Source organism: Xyrauchen texanus, chromosome 1, assembly GCF_025860055.1.
Source record: "Xyrauchen texanus isolate HMW12.3.18 chromosome 1, RBS_HiC_50CHRs, whole genome shotgun sequence".
In the NCBI taxonomy this organism is placed as follows: Eukaryota; Metazoa; Chordata; class Actinopteri; order Cypriniformes; family Catostomidae; genus Xyrauchen; species Xyrauchen texanus.
This window is the reverse complement of record NC_068276.1, coordinates 43,860,424-43,873,967: the sequence shown is the minus strand read 5'-3', so window position 1 is coordinate 43,873,967 and position 13,544 is coordinate 43,860,424. Positions and strand designations below refer to the sequence as shown.

Here is a 13,544-nt window from a genome sequence, read left to right as displayed (position 1 = left end):
TCTCTGGCTAGCCTTGGAGCAGAGCCTCCATCAGTCAGCAGGCCTGGTCGATGGGGCGTCTCTCTGGAATCGATGGCATGCCTGTCTGCTTCGTACATCTTTCTCTCTCTTACTTCTCTGTCCAGCCATGCCCTCTCGCCCACCCCTGTGCAGGACACACACACACACACATCTCATCTAATGTCCACATACGTGCATACACATCTGGCCTCCCCACCAATTTGTCTGTGCATGTCAAATTACAATAATTAAGCATTATTGATCCCAGATTCAATTAACTTCATTAACACGGGTCATGATGGCCGAGGAGAGATGGAGGAAGGTGAGGAAAGGAGTGAGGGAGGAGGAGGAGAAAAAGAGGAGAGCAGCAGTGGATTGGTGCAATCTCATATTCTCCAGCCGCACACAGACAGCCTGTCTGCTTAAGGCTACAAACCATTTTCCTCCTAATGATATCACATTGCAGATATTGGCATATTAGAGAGAGATACCTCCCATTATAAATGTGGGCTTTGGTGGCTATATATAGCAGCTTTAATTACCAACTACTCACTCTTTCACTCTCTCCAGCTCATCTGCACACCCAGAAGTATTGGACTGGGCTGCCGACTTCAACTGTTTGTTATATAGTCTGTATCAGTGAGGCAGATTGGAAACAAGGCCAAATGCCAGCAGATGAGGGGTGTTAACCTGATTCAAACATATAGTTAAACATTGTTCTTGCACAGTAAGAAACATACATTAAAAATACATGACAACTGAAGTTTTAGACTTTTTTTTACCTTCAACATTCACACGCTCTGTCCAATGTAGAGTAGATTAGTGCTAGACCGATATACAGACCAGGCAGATTAATTTGTTGATATTTGGCCACTTTGAAATCATTTGCATAGGCTGGTAACCACGCTCACTTGTCAGAATAACCCAAGTGGTATTTTACCTGGGTAAAAGTTCTAAAATATACTGATAGCTTTGTCAATGCGGAATGCAAATTTTCTGTTATGTAATTTATGTTATGTAAAATATACACGTGGATAACAAGTGCATTCATGTTAACTAATAAGAGCACCTTAGTTCCTGAAATAATTCTAAATATTGCTTTTGATGTGTACTTGCTTAACATTCAACTGCATTAAATCTTTGATTAAATGTCTTGGGGATATTTTTTTACTTGTATATATGTTAAGGTTTCCACTCTGATGATTTTGCATATAGTATATATTCTAATAGTCCAGGGCCTCATTTCTCAAAAGCACCGTAAGCCTAAGTAGATCGTAGAATCCAACTTACGATCATCTTTGTGGCCCGTTTCCCAAAAGCATTGTAAATTAAGTAGTTCTTGAAAATGCTCATAGATTAATGAGTGCACTGGAGTACTAGTACTGTGCTGAGAGCATTGAGAGGACTTATGCAGACACCTGCAGGTCAAACACAAATTTACACTTTTTACACAATTTAAATAGTAATATGCTGAGACTTTAATATCAGAATATATGTGTTTTATTTATTTGTATTTTAACAGACAAGTCTAATATTAATAATAATAATAGTTGTTATTATTATTATAATTATAATAATAATGAAACACATAAAATAGTCTAAATGGATGAATAGATGAATTAGTAAGCAAATAAAGTTATTTGTGTGGACTAGTTGGACAAGTTGTTAACAAAAATGTTGTGTTATGGTTGATGCAGACAACTGTATAAATTAATATTAGAACGAGAAAAAAAAAGTAATTAACTTGCTGCCGTGCATGAAAATCGTCCGTATATTTGCTCATCCTACGTTTACTCATTTAGCAGATGCTTTTATCCTTGTCTCATCTTCCTCTCTGACACCATGGCATTACTGTCACCGTTATCACTTTTGGGAGTAAAGATCAGACCTCCACTTTATTGGTGAATGTCCCTAAAGCACATCTTACAAACATCTCCTTATTTTGCGCTCTGCAATATCAAGGAATATTATTCAATGAATGCTTGTAATTAGCAGGATCATACACAGCGCCCCACTGTCTTCGCTAATCCTGGAAGCTTTTATATCGAAAACAAAATATTACAAATGCACACATGATAATGGAAGCAGATTGTGTTAAAGATTGTTCTGCACAAAATTATTGTAAAAACAAAAAATATTGAACGTTCGTAAATTGCTTGTAGAAAACGCTCTTAACCACTAAGATCGATCATTATTGGGAAGCCCAGACCCAGACGAACATCTAAGTTTTCAAGGTTATGCGCTTCACTGCCTTAGAAAACAGCATTCTCTGCTGGTTGTTTCCATGGACATCTGAGTGTAAATTAGACCAAGCTCTTCTTCTAATCTGATGCTAAATCATTGGGAGATCAGTCTCATTTTACCCCCCCCACCCTGCCACCTAAGTATCCTGTTTTCTGACTAAAACAGCACCTGTGTGGCAAGGCTTGGAGAGCACAGGCTTCAGAAGGTCTGGGGATGAAAGCTAAATATTGTTCCCAGCCAGAACACACAGACTCTGGGTATACTAGAGGCTTGGGAACCTGGATTACAGGCAGAATATGCCCCCAACTCGTGTGTGTGTTGTAGATTGTCTCTCTCGTTAGCCCCTGCCTCTGCTTTCTTCTTGTCTTCCAGACCTCTCAGGTTACCTGTTAGCCGGGGGCCGATAGTGGCGTTGTCAAGCAAGGCTAATTCTGTGTTTGGTGTCGGAGAATGAGTTTTGAACAAAATACGCACACATAAAAAACATGTACACACATCTCCTTCAGATTTGCTGTAGTGCATCAGTTTCCTCAGCGGTACTACTTAAACTCTGTGCTCCACATACAATCATGTTTAGATCAAGTTTACCGTAAGACAGGTTTGTTTATTGTCGTTGTCTGATGAAAAGCACGTATCTCCAAAAAAATTTTTTTCAAGAGCATGGAAAACCTTTTTCTCATAAACAATCATATGAAATGAATAAAAAACTAACATGTATTAGTCACCTTTAGCACAAAAAATGTAATTATTTCATTACACATCTGTTAGGGAACTGTTTGATATTTTAATTGGACTTTTGTTACCGAAAGTGGACATGCACAGGTTTCTTATCATGGGTTCCAATGGCGCACGTTCAGTTACAGACTCTAGTCTAACTGTTCTTGTTTCCCAGAATACAGCTGGTAGTTTATCGATTGCTAGATAATTTATTTTTGGATATAATCTGAGCTTTCACTTATTTTAGATCGAAATCAGTTTTATGACTAAGGTTTCTAGTCCAGTTGTTGAGTGGACAGTTCGGTTTTCAGATTTCTGCGTTTTCTTGCATTTTCTGGGTCTGAATTAGCTTTCACTCGCAGTTCTGCGAAAAACTGGCAACCGTATATGGCTGGTATAGTCTACATTTTAAAGCCTTCTGACATTGTGCATGCATGAATGGCTTTGGTTTTCAGGGAAATCACAGAGCCAGCACAATGTAGGCAATCTCTTCTCTACAATTCAGCTGGATAGCTGCGGTAGTTGATGCAAAATATAAGAGCGGGATATATGCGGTTTTGATGGACGCTTCTCAAGGCCAATGGAGATACTTGTTAAACAGATAGCCGGATTAAACATCTTTTCATTGGTCATTTCGATGCACAGTCGGAAGAAGTTTTCCGGCGGATTCCGTCTATGGTAAAAAGTAAAAATTGCCAAAAGTGGTGATACATGTTTTTCATCAGAGAGTGATATTATACTTGAAGTGATAAGCAAACACTTTATCTCTCATGTGCTTATTCTTGTCTCCCATCAGCACCTGACCCTCCTTTTTAACATGAATAACCAGCTAATTATTTTGTGTAATTATGTTCAAGGTTGACCTTAAATTTGTACATGTAGTGGTTTACTAGGATCTAAAGATTTCATAGTACATGTTTATGCACATATGTCTGTGTGTGTTTGTGTGTGCATAGAAATCATTGTGAGTAGGTTTAAAGTCAGTGTATATATTTGAAGGAAGGGGATTTTACTTTGCTATTTGGCCTTGATGTAAAGCTCGGCTTCTCCTGCTTCCTGAACGAAGGCATTGTTCTCTTAAACAGCTGTCGTTTTGGCTGATTCAGAACAGATGGCTGTGTGTGAGTGTGTGCATGTATGTTTGTGTGTGCTGCACGATCACAGTTGGTTTTGATTTTGTTGGGGGCGATTCAATTTCACAGACTGTCTGTGATGTGTGTGTGAGAGGATGAATCCTAATAGTTATTTAAAAAAAAAAAAAAAAACATTTTCTTGTCTTTGAAAAGAAAGGTAATTTGTTCTAGGACTTATTAAGTTTTTAATGACTTTTTTGCCATTCAGTTCCTATATTTAACGTCATTTTTCCAATTTACACTGAAAGTATAAAAATATTACATTTATTTTTTGGATTTGTCAGTTTAATTGTATTATTCTATAATAATAATAATAATAATAATAACAACAAAAACAATAATAACAAATTAATACTAAATATTAAACTGCATTACAAAATGAAAAATAAACAGATATAGTATATTGTAAAGACTTTAAAACATTTGAACACAGTATGCCTGATGCCATGAGGTACGTACATTACAACCAAAAATGAAGAAAAAAACAAACATTTGCCAAACCCTTCACGTCACTCTGCCAACAGCTACAAAATGACTGTCCTTCCTTGGTTTCATAGCATTCTTTGTAATATTTCATTTTTATATACAAAACCATTATGGTTGCATCATGAAACCTTAAAAAGAGGATATTTATTCATAAAATAGTTTGATAGTTGAGTCTTTTCAAACTGTTGTCTTTGTTGCACAAAGGCTGGAGTATCATCAAATGTTCCATGTAGACAAATAGACCTGAAACCATTAGTCAACTTTAAAAATTTTAATTGTCGAATTGTCGTTTGATCTAATTTAATGTAACATGAGATCATATGACACTCTAATGATGAGAGCAGCACTGCAGACTGAGGGGAAGAATTACACAGCTCACAGTCCAGATGCTCTCTAAACTTTCCAAACAACTTCAGGTGATGTAGATCGCAAAGTATGAGGGAATTCTAATGCAAAAATGCAAAATAAGTAAATACAGAAGCAGTCTCATTGTGGAATAAGTGGAGCTGGAGCTCCGCTGAAGCAAAACCTCAAAAGGAAGTCTTTAAAGGAAACACCCCGAAGTTACATCTTAAATGCAATTATATTTCATGTGTTATAGCTTTATTAAAGTTCAAATAATACATAAGCAGATCATGTAAATAACTACAAACTCTGAAACTGGCATTTTTCTGTGCACTTCTATGAGTTGCATGAATGTCCCGATCTGAGGGGGAGAGATTGAAACTGCATCCAGCTGAAGCACACTCTGTCGCGGGGACGCTTGTCCCTTGAGCACGCACGTTTAATGCAGCTAGATTATAACTTATTGGCTCACGACTTATTGAATCATAATATATGTCACTGTGCATTTCTTATCGTGAAGAAAATTGGCAATACATAGCTTTATTAATACAAGAGAGTTTTTTTGTGAGTTGAAGATAAACAGAAAGAGTTCATCTTCAGAGAGAGAGAGGGTTGTCTTTGCCCCATTATACACTGCAACAAAACAAAAGTTTTTTATTTGTTTTTGTTTTGGCTTGTTTTCCAATATAATATGTAAAACTCTTTTAAAACAATGTAAATTTATTAGCAACTATACTGCAGAAGAACAAATTTTATCTGAGAATGTTGAATATAATATTAAAAATACAAAATATTTTTAAATATCTAAAAATAGTATGCATTCACCTGAGAAGCAGCATATAAGATATTTGTACTTGCTTTTAGATAATAGATCTTGAATATAAGTATATTTTGTCTTTACTGCACTTGCAGATGTATAACCAAGTAAAAAATACAATTGTATACAACATACACTTACTGTATATTTAAGATTTATTCTCTTAAAGCAAGTCTAAATATCTTATATGTTGCTTCTCAATTAAATGTATCTTGTTTAAAGAATTTTTAGACATTTTTTTAAAGGAAAACAAGATCAAAATAATTGATAACAATATGATTTTTTTGCAGTTAATTTTTTTACTGAATTAAACTTTAAAAAGTATTTTCTCCCCCCTTTAATTCAGTGAATGTTATTTAGAGGTATTTTTAAAGATTTTTCCTCTTTATTGTTAGTAATCATGTTTAGTATAACCTTATAAGTCAGGACACAAGCAGAATAATTGGTTAAGAACTAATGATTGCAGTCATTGCAATAATAGTCAAATAATTGTTCTAATAATCGTTAGTTGCTGCCCTATAGACAAATTGACATATATTTAGAATCAAATCTATCTGCTTTGTGTTGAAGTTTTGGTATGACAAGTTTGACATTTGTGGTATTTAGACAAGATAGAATGTGTTCACAAACCAATGTGACTAATGGAGTGTCTTTTTCCTCCATTGTTTACAAACCTGGTCAGAAGTGTGATTAACAGGCACAGTTAGAAATGCACAGAATTATTTCAATGTATTACATTTCTTGTGCTGTCTCTTTTGCACTGAAGTTAAAAAGAGTTTATTTTTGTTTCATATTTCATAATGTTGCCTTATTCATAACATGACCATTTTATGAGCTGTTGCATTTTCCAGGCTAATCTGTAAATAATAACTTTCTAATCTTTCGTAATTGTCTCTCTGAAATGTGTTTGTTGCAAGGATTTTTATGTCGAAAATGTACATACAATCGTTTTTATTTACAGGCAGGCAAGCCTTAGCTGGGTAATGAGTGAGAATGCTTTCTTAATTTAAATGGCGAGTGTGTCTGTTTGGGAATGCATTAGGGGCTGCTGAAGAAGCGTAAGACATATTAATTGACAGACAGGAACTGCTGTCTCTGAGGTTGATACAAGTAATTTATTACTTCAGAAACGAATGCCACCTCCAGAATGTGCTTCATTAATTTCAAATTTAGTTTTAATTTCAAGCTGTTGCCCCTTGAGAAGAATAAGGTGGCAACTCCGGTTTGAAGAGTAATTTTTTCTGTTCTTTTAAACCCCCTCCCCCTCTTTTTTGTCTCACTATTTTTTCATAACAAAAGGAAGGGAGGAACATTACTTCATTTCATGTGGCAATGTTATGTGAGAGGAAAGTAGAGAAGGAATTACTGCAACAGTTTATGATATGAAAAAGCCAGACTGATTGTTTTGTTTGTCAGTGCTTGAGGAATGCCTGACTGATGCCTGACATTTCTATCAGCTGTCTGTCCAACATAGTAGGCAATGTATTGTGTTTGTACCATTGAACATTGTGTTAACATGTCTTTTCTTTCTTTTTTTTAAATCTATTTTCTTACCTGCAGCATATGTACCAGAGGATCTGAAGGGGGCTGCTTTACTAGACGAGGACCCTGAGGGAGAGGATTCAGCTGTGGAGGAGGAACCTGCCATGAAGTATGTTTGCCAAGAAAAATACTTACTCCTTAAAGACAGGCCAGGCTTCAACGACTCTCCACCTGCTGATTTCTCAAGCCACGAGATGGACAGCGAGTCACACCTGAGTGAGTCCAGTGACCGCATGTCAGACTTCGAGAGCGCATCAGTAAAGAACGAAGAGGACAGCTCAGCCAAGGAGCCCTTCACCTCACTTACTTCATCTATGATGATGACAACAACGACCACTCCAAGCAGTGAGGAAGTGGCACAGTTAGGCCCAGACAGCCTGGAACAGATGAAAGCTATCTACACTAGCTTCCTGTCCAACTCCTACTGGTCATCTCTGAACTTGAATATGTCTCAGCAGCCAGCAGAAAAGCCCCCACGTAGTCATAGTAGTAGCAGCAGTAGTAGTAGCAGCAGCAGTAGCTGTGGTAGTGGAGGTTACGACTGGCACCAGACAGCCATGGCTAAGACCTTGCAGCATGTTTCACAGAACCAGAATAGATTGCTGCACCCAGCATCCGAGCCAAACCTGTTCAGTACTGTGCAGCTATACAGACAGAGCACCAAACTGTATGGATCCATCTTCACTGGTGCAAGCAAGTTCCGTTGCAAAGACTGCAGTGGTGCTTATGATACTCTGGTTGAGCTCACCGTACATATGAATGAGACAGGACACTATCGAGATGACAACCATGAGACAGACAGTGAAGGTGCCAAGCGCTGGTCAAAGCCTCGCAAACGTTCCCTCCTGGAGATGGAAGGAAAAGAAGATGCACAGAAAGTTCTTAAGTGCATGTACTGTGGTCATTCTTTTGAGTCACTGCAGGACCTTAGTGTTCACATGATCAAGACGAAACACTACCAGAAAGTGCCTCTTAAGGAACCTGTAACACCTGTGGCAGCCAAGATTATCTCTTCAGCTCGTAAACGAGCCCCCATTGAGCTAGAACTCCCCAGCTCACCAGACTCCAATGGTGGCACTCCCAAGCCCTCTTTATCTGATCCTAGTGACCTTCAGAAGACTCATAATCCCTACATCACACCCAACAATCGGTATGGACACCAGAATGGTGCAAGCTATGCATGGCAGTTTGAGTCACGTAAATCTCAGATCCTGAAGTGTATGGAGTGTGGAAGCTCGCATGACACACTGCAGGAGCTAACAGCCCATATGATGGTCACAGGTCACTTCATCAAGGTCACTAACTCTGCCATAAAGAAAGGCAAACCCATCGAGTCAATACACACAACTGCTCCTAACATCATACCAACTAATGAGGACAAGGTACAGTCAGTTCCACTAGCTGCCACTGCATTCTCACCACCACCTCCTGCTCCTACTCCCCCTAGTATTTCCCCATCCATTACACCAATGGATATAAAAAAGGAGGAGAAGGAAGTAGAATGTACCAAGGAGCCAAATAATAGCAAAGACAAGAAGGCAACAGAAAGTGAGACAGAGGAGAAGTTTGAAGTTTCATCTAAATACCCATACTTGACAGAGGAAGATCTTGAAGAAAGTCCAAAGGGGGGATTTGACATTCTGAAATCTCTAGAGAATACAGTAACATCTGCCATCAACAAGGCACAGAATGGCACACCCAGCTGGGGAGGCTACCCCAGTATTCATGCTGCCTACCAGCTTCCAAACATTATGAAACTTTCTCTGCGCAACTCAGGGAAAATTTCCCCTTTGAAATACATGTTTTCTGGAGAAGAGTTCATGTCTCCCACCAAAAGCCAACCACTAATCTCCCCACCTAGTTGCCAAACATCCCCTTTGCCCAAAAACAACTTCCATGCCATGGAGGAGCTTGTCAAAAAAGTGACAGAAAAAGTGGCCAAAGTAGAGGAGAAGATGCGGGAACCTGGAGCAAGGTCTTCCCCACTTAGGCGGACCACTCCTTCTCCTTGCAGTAGTGATGCAGGAGAATCAGCCAGAGGGGAGTCCCCCAAGGAAAGAAGAGGAGCCAAAACCCCTGAGACCAATGGTGGCAGAAATGCTCACCAAGACTCAAATGGTGATGTTCTCAAAAAAGATTTTCTGGAAAATGGCACTGATCATGCTGCTAAAACACCTGTTTCCACCTTATGCAGCAGCACTGCTATTATAACTGAGCATTCTCCAGAGCAGCCATTCGTCAACCCTTTAAGTGCGCTTCAGTCTGTCATGAATGTTCACCTTGGCAAAGCTGCCAAACCTGCTCTGCCATCCCTTGACCCAATGAGCATGCTTTTCAAGATGAGCAACAGCCTGGCAGAGAAGGCAGCAGTAGCTGCCTCCACACCTTCTCAGACCAAAAAAACAAATGAGCATCTGGACCGCTACTTCTACCACATCAACAATGACCAGCCTATTGATCTGACCAAAGGCAAAAGCGATAAGAGCAACTCCCTCAGATCTGCTGCCCTGTCCTCCTCCACCTCCACTCCCAACTCTATTTCACCCTCATCAACCATCATTATGACCAAGGCCTCATCTGCAGTGGCTTCATTCATTTCCAACTCGCCTTTGCGTGAGAATGCCCTTTCTGACATCTCTGATATGTTACGCAACCTCACAGAGAATCATGCTTCCAAGTCCTCCACACCAACAAGTGTTTCAGAGCGCTCAGATATAGACGGATCGACACCTGAGGAATCAGATGAGATCTCTCCTGCTCAGAAACGAAAAGGCCGGCAATCAAACTGGAACCCTCAGCATCTACTTATCCTGCAGGCACAGTTTGCCTCTAGTTTGAGGCAAACAGGTGATGGCAAGTACATAATGTCAGACCTCAGTCCACAGGAGCGCATGCATATTTCACGCTTTACTGGCCTCTCAATGACTACCATCAGCCACTGGCTGGCCAATGTCAAATACCAGCTGAGGCGGACAGGTAGCACAAAATTCCTGAAAAATCTTGACTCTGGCCACCCTGTATTCTTCTGCAGTGACTGTGCATCACAAATCCGCTCTCCCTCCACTTATGTCAGCCATCTTGAGTCACATCTAGGCTTCCGGCTTAGAGACCTGGCTAAGTTATCTGGAGAGCAACTTGTTAGCCAGATATCACGGCACACCAAGGGACTCTCTGAGAAACTGCTCGCAGCCCAGGTGCATTCTTTGGCCCATTCAATACCTAACCCCAGTCCTCATTCACTCTCCCCCTCCCCTTCCCCAGATGAGGATGCTAATGGCACATCATATCAGTGTAAACTGTGTAACCGGACTTTTGGCAGCAAGCACGCTGTCAAGCTCCATCTGAGTAAGACCCATGGTAAATCCCCTGAGGACCATCTTATGTATGTTAGTGAACTTGAAAAACCTTAGCAATGGCCAAGGAGAAAAAACTGTCTCGTCTCTCTATTTCGGTCCGTTTTTTTTTTTTTTTTTTTTTTTCAAGCCTTTTGACTAACATTTCTTATGAAAAAAAAAAAGTAATAATAAAATAAACATTAAAAGAACTGAAAGTAAATAACGAAGAACTAACTGCACATATGTGCCAGAGAACTACTGTTTAGTTTTGGCACATCTTTTGGAGTTTTCCTCAGGGGAACACTCATTCAGCCCCAGAGACATTCACTTTCTGCATTTTTGGTTAAAAATGGAAAACAGAGAAAAACAAATGCTAATTTTCTAACTGTGCAGTGATGAGTGTAAAGGTGCTTTTGTTACTGGTAAAATATGAAGGTAAATAATTAAAAAAAAGACTTAAAATGAAGTTGTATGTATTTGAAAGTTGTGTAAATTGGATTTTTGGCATCCTTGGGATGCAGTAAGCTGCATGCATTAATGAAATGGTTTAGTTCAATATTTGATAACTAAATCTGGGCTTTTATTTATCTCTCTCTTTCCTTCTCTCTTATTTTAACTTTTTTTACATTACCTTAATATGCTGGTGTCAGCATAAATAAAAAAAAACATTTAACCCTCTGAGTACGTAAATTAAAGGATATAAATAGAAAAGAGAGAAATTAGAGATTGGAAATTGCCAACTTCATACAAGTTTGAGTTGGCAAGTTCTAGGTTATTTTGACCACCCAAAAAAATCACATTGTCTGATAGATCACCCCTTATACTCCAACAGCTTGCAGTGCAGGATTATATGCTAATACAAAATAGCAGTCTTTTAGTTTGCTCAAATCAGGGGCCTTTATGAATTCAGGTCTGTGTAAAAATGTGTACATAAAAACATATAAACTTATTTCTGTCTAAATTATGCATCATTTTATATTTTTTAATTTAAGATAAGTATGACTATCTACTGGTGCACAATATATGAAGACATTAATGAAATTGTTTTGCACAATAGTTTTATAAATATGTTATTTAATCAGATGACATGAAAACGAGAAGAAAAAAATCATGAAAAGTAACACCCTAAAGTTATATTTCCACCTCGTGCTCAAAGGGTTAAACTTCTTGTACAAGACAGTACTTGTTCCATCATGTCACTTAAATGGTTGTACTGTAAGATGCTACTTTATTATGTAAGGAGGAATTCCACAATGTAACCTTTTATTTATGGACACTCTAGGTTGTTGTTTCATATTGTAGAATGCCTTTTTGATTTGTATATTTTATTTTGTTGTTTGTCTAATTATTCCTCCATAAAACCACACTGCAGCTTCATCATTTTTGGGGATACGAAAGGTAACCATTGTTACCTTACCTCCATTGACAGTTCCGTGACATTTTGGCAGTTAATTTACTGAAGTAACTGACAGCTGCCAGTGAATGGAAATCTTATGTGTAAAATATTGGCATGTTAACAGAACAGGCACTGTTATGCATTCTGTGCCGTGTTTCTTTTTGTTGTTGTTGACAATGAAGCACTCATTATATGACTTCATATAACCTTTCTTTTTCTACTGCAGCATTAAATTGAAACTGTTTTGGGTTTTTTGCAATAACTTGACGTGTCATGACTCACAAGTCTGTCGGGCGCCGGGGGATAAGAAATGAAAAGATTAAAGAGAGCTGCTGTCAGTTAAATAGCAGATGACAAGTGTGTGAAAAGGTGTTGTGTGGCAGTAGGGATCGACCACCGGACCTGAGCATTTTAAAATCAGCCAGGTATGTGTGTAAACATTTATTGTTAATCTCTCAAGAATTACGTTTTTATCTCTGATGCAGCAGAATTTAGTGGCATCATATGTTTTTGGCAGATCTATCACTCCCCTCCTCTCATCTAATACCCTGCTTGGTGACACACAGACTCACAATGTCTCCTAATATGGCTTAACAAGGGAAGCATCAGACATTGTGAAGAGTAATGTGCCTTTCTCTCTCTACAGTGGAATCTTGCAAATAATTGCTTTAACAATTGCATTAACTGTCACGTTTTTCAGCATTTCAAATTTGTAATTAACACATGCTCCTATTATGCAGTGAACTATTTGTTTGGGCCTCATCCAGGATGGCAACAGTACCAAAAATAGTGTTTGACTTTTGAATTCTGCTTTAGCTTAGCTTGCACAAAAAAAAATAATAATCTAAATGAGACCATGTGTTAATGCCTGGCTTCAGAGGTGGGTAGTAACTCTCTACATTTACTCTGTAACGTTTACTTGAGTAACTTAAAAAAATACTTTTTGAATAGGTTTAAAAGTGGGTACTTTTAACTCGGACTCAAGTGAATAAAAAATGTTTTTACTTTTACTTTACAATGGGTTGTGTACCTGTCATTATATTACTGGGTTTAATTTTTAAATGAATGTGTAATTTATTGAGAGATTATTGAATGGGACTTTTATGAGAGCAGAAGTTCACACAGCTGCGCGCGATGAGCTGGTGTCACAGACTGTCACTCAATCGCTGCTGGAACATCAAGCTCTTCAATGTGAAACACTTTCTTCGCTCTGCACAGTGGGGAAAAAAAATAGATTTGTCATGCAATGCCTTCATTTAACACCAAGACAAGCTGATATTTCAAGATTAAAGTCACAGCTCCAACTTCAGGCAGCACGCTGAGGTCAATTTTGGCTCTAATCCTAACGCGGCCTTTTCTGTGTAATGAAATGGTCATTTTCAGGGTGATAATGTAACTGGGATCTTATGACATCAGTTTTTAAGTGTAAATTTTTAAATAAGTGCAGCAATATATCAGTGTGCTTTGCACCGCGTTCCGCATGTCATGAGCAGTATTTACACATTTACCCCGCGCCCTCGTGGGGGTAC

General features: G+C 38.6%; 1 protein-coding gene across 3 annotated transcripts in view; it reads left to right on the top strand.

Moving 5' to 3' along the window:
* LOC127648300 (teashirt homolog 3-like) overlaps window positions 1–12,992 on the top strand; it is a 76,882-nt gene extending 63,890 nt beyond the window's left edge. For all 3 annotated transcript variants that reach the window (XM_052132962.1, XM_052132954.1, XM_052132944.1), the window contains one exon: window positions 7,303–12,992. In XM_052132962.1, coding sequence (XP_051988922.1) covers window positions 7,389–10,694 — 3,306 coding nt within the window. In that variant the 5' untranslated portion in view covers window positions 7,303–7,388 and the 3' untranslated portion in view covers window positions 10,695–12,992. The remainder of the gene's footprint in view (window positions 1–7,302) is intronic.
* The last annotated feature ends 552 nt before the right edge of the window (window positions 12,993–13,544 follow it).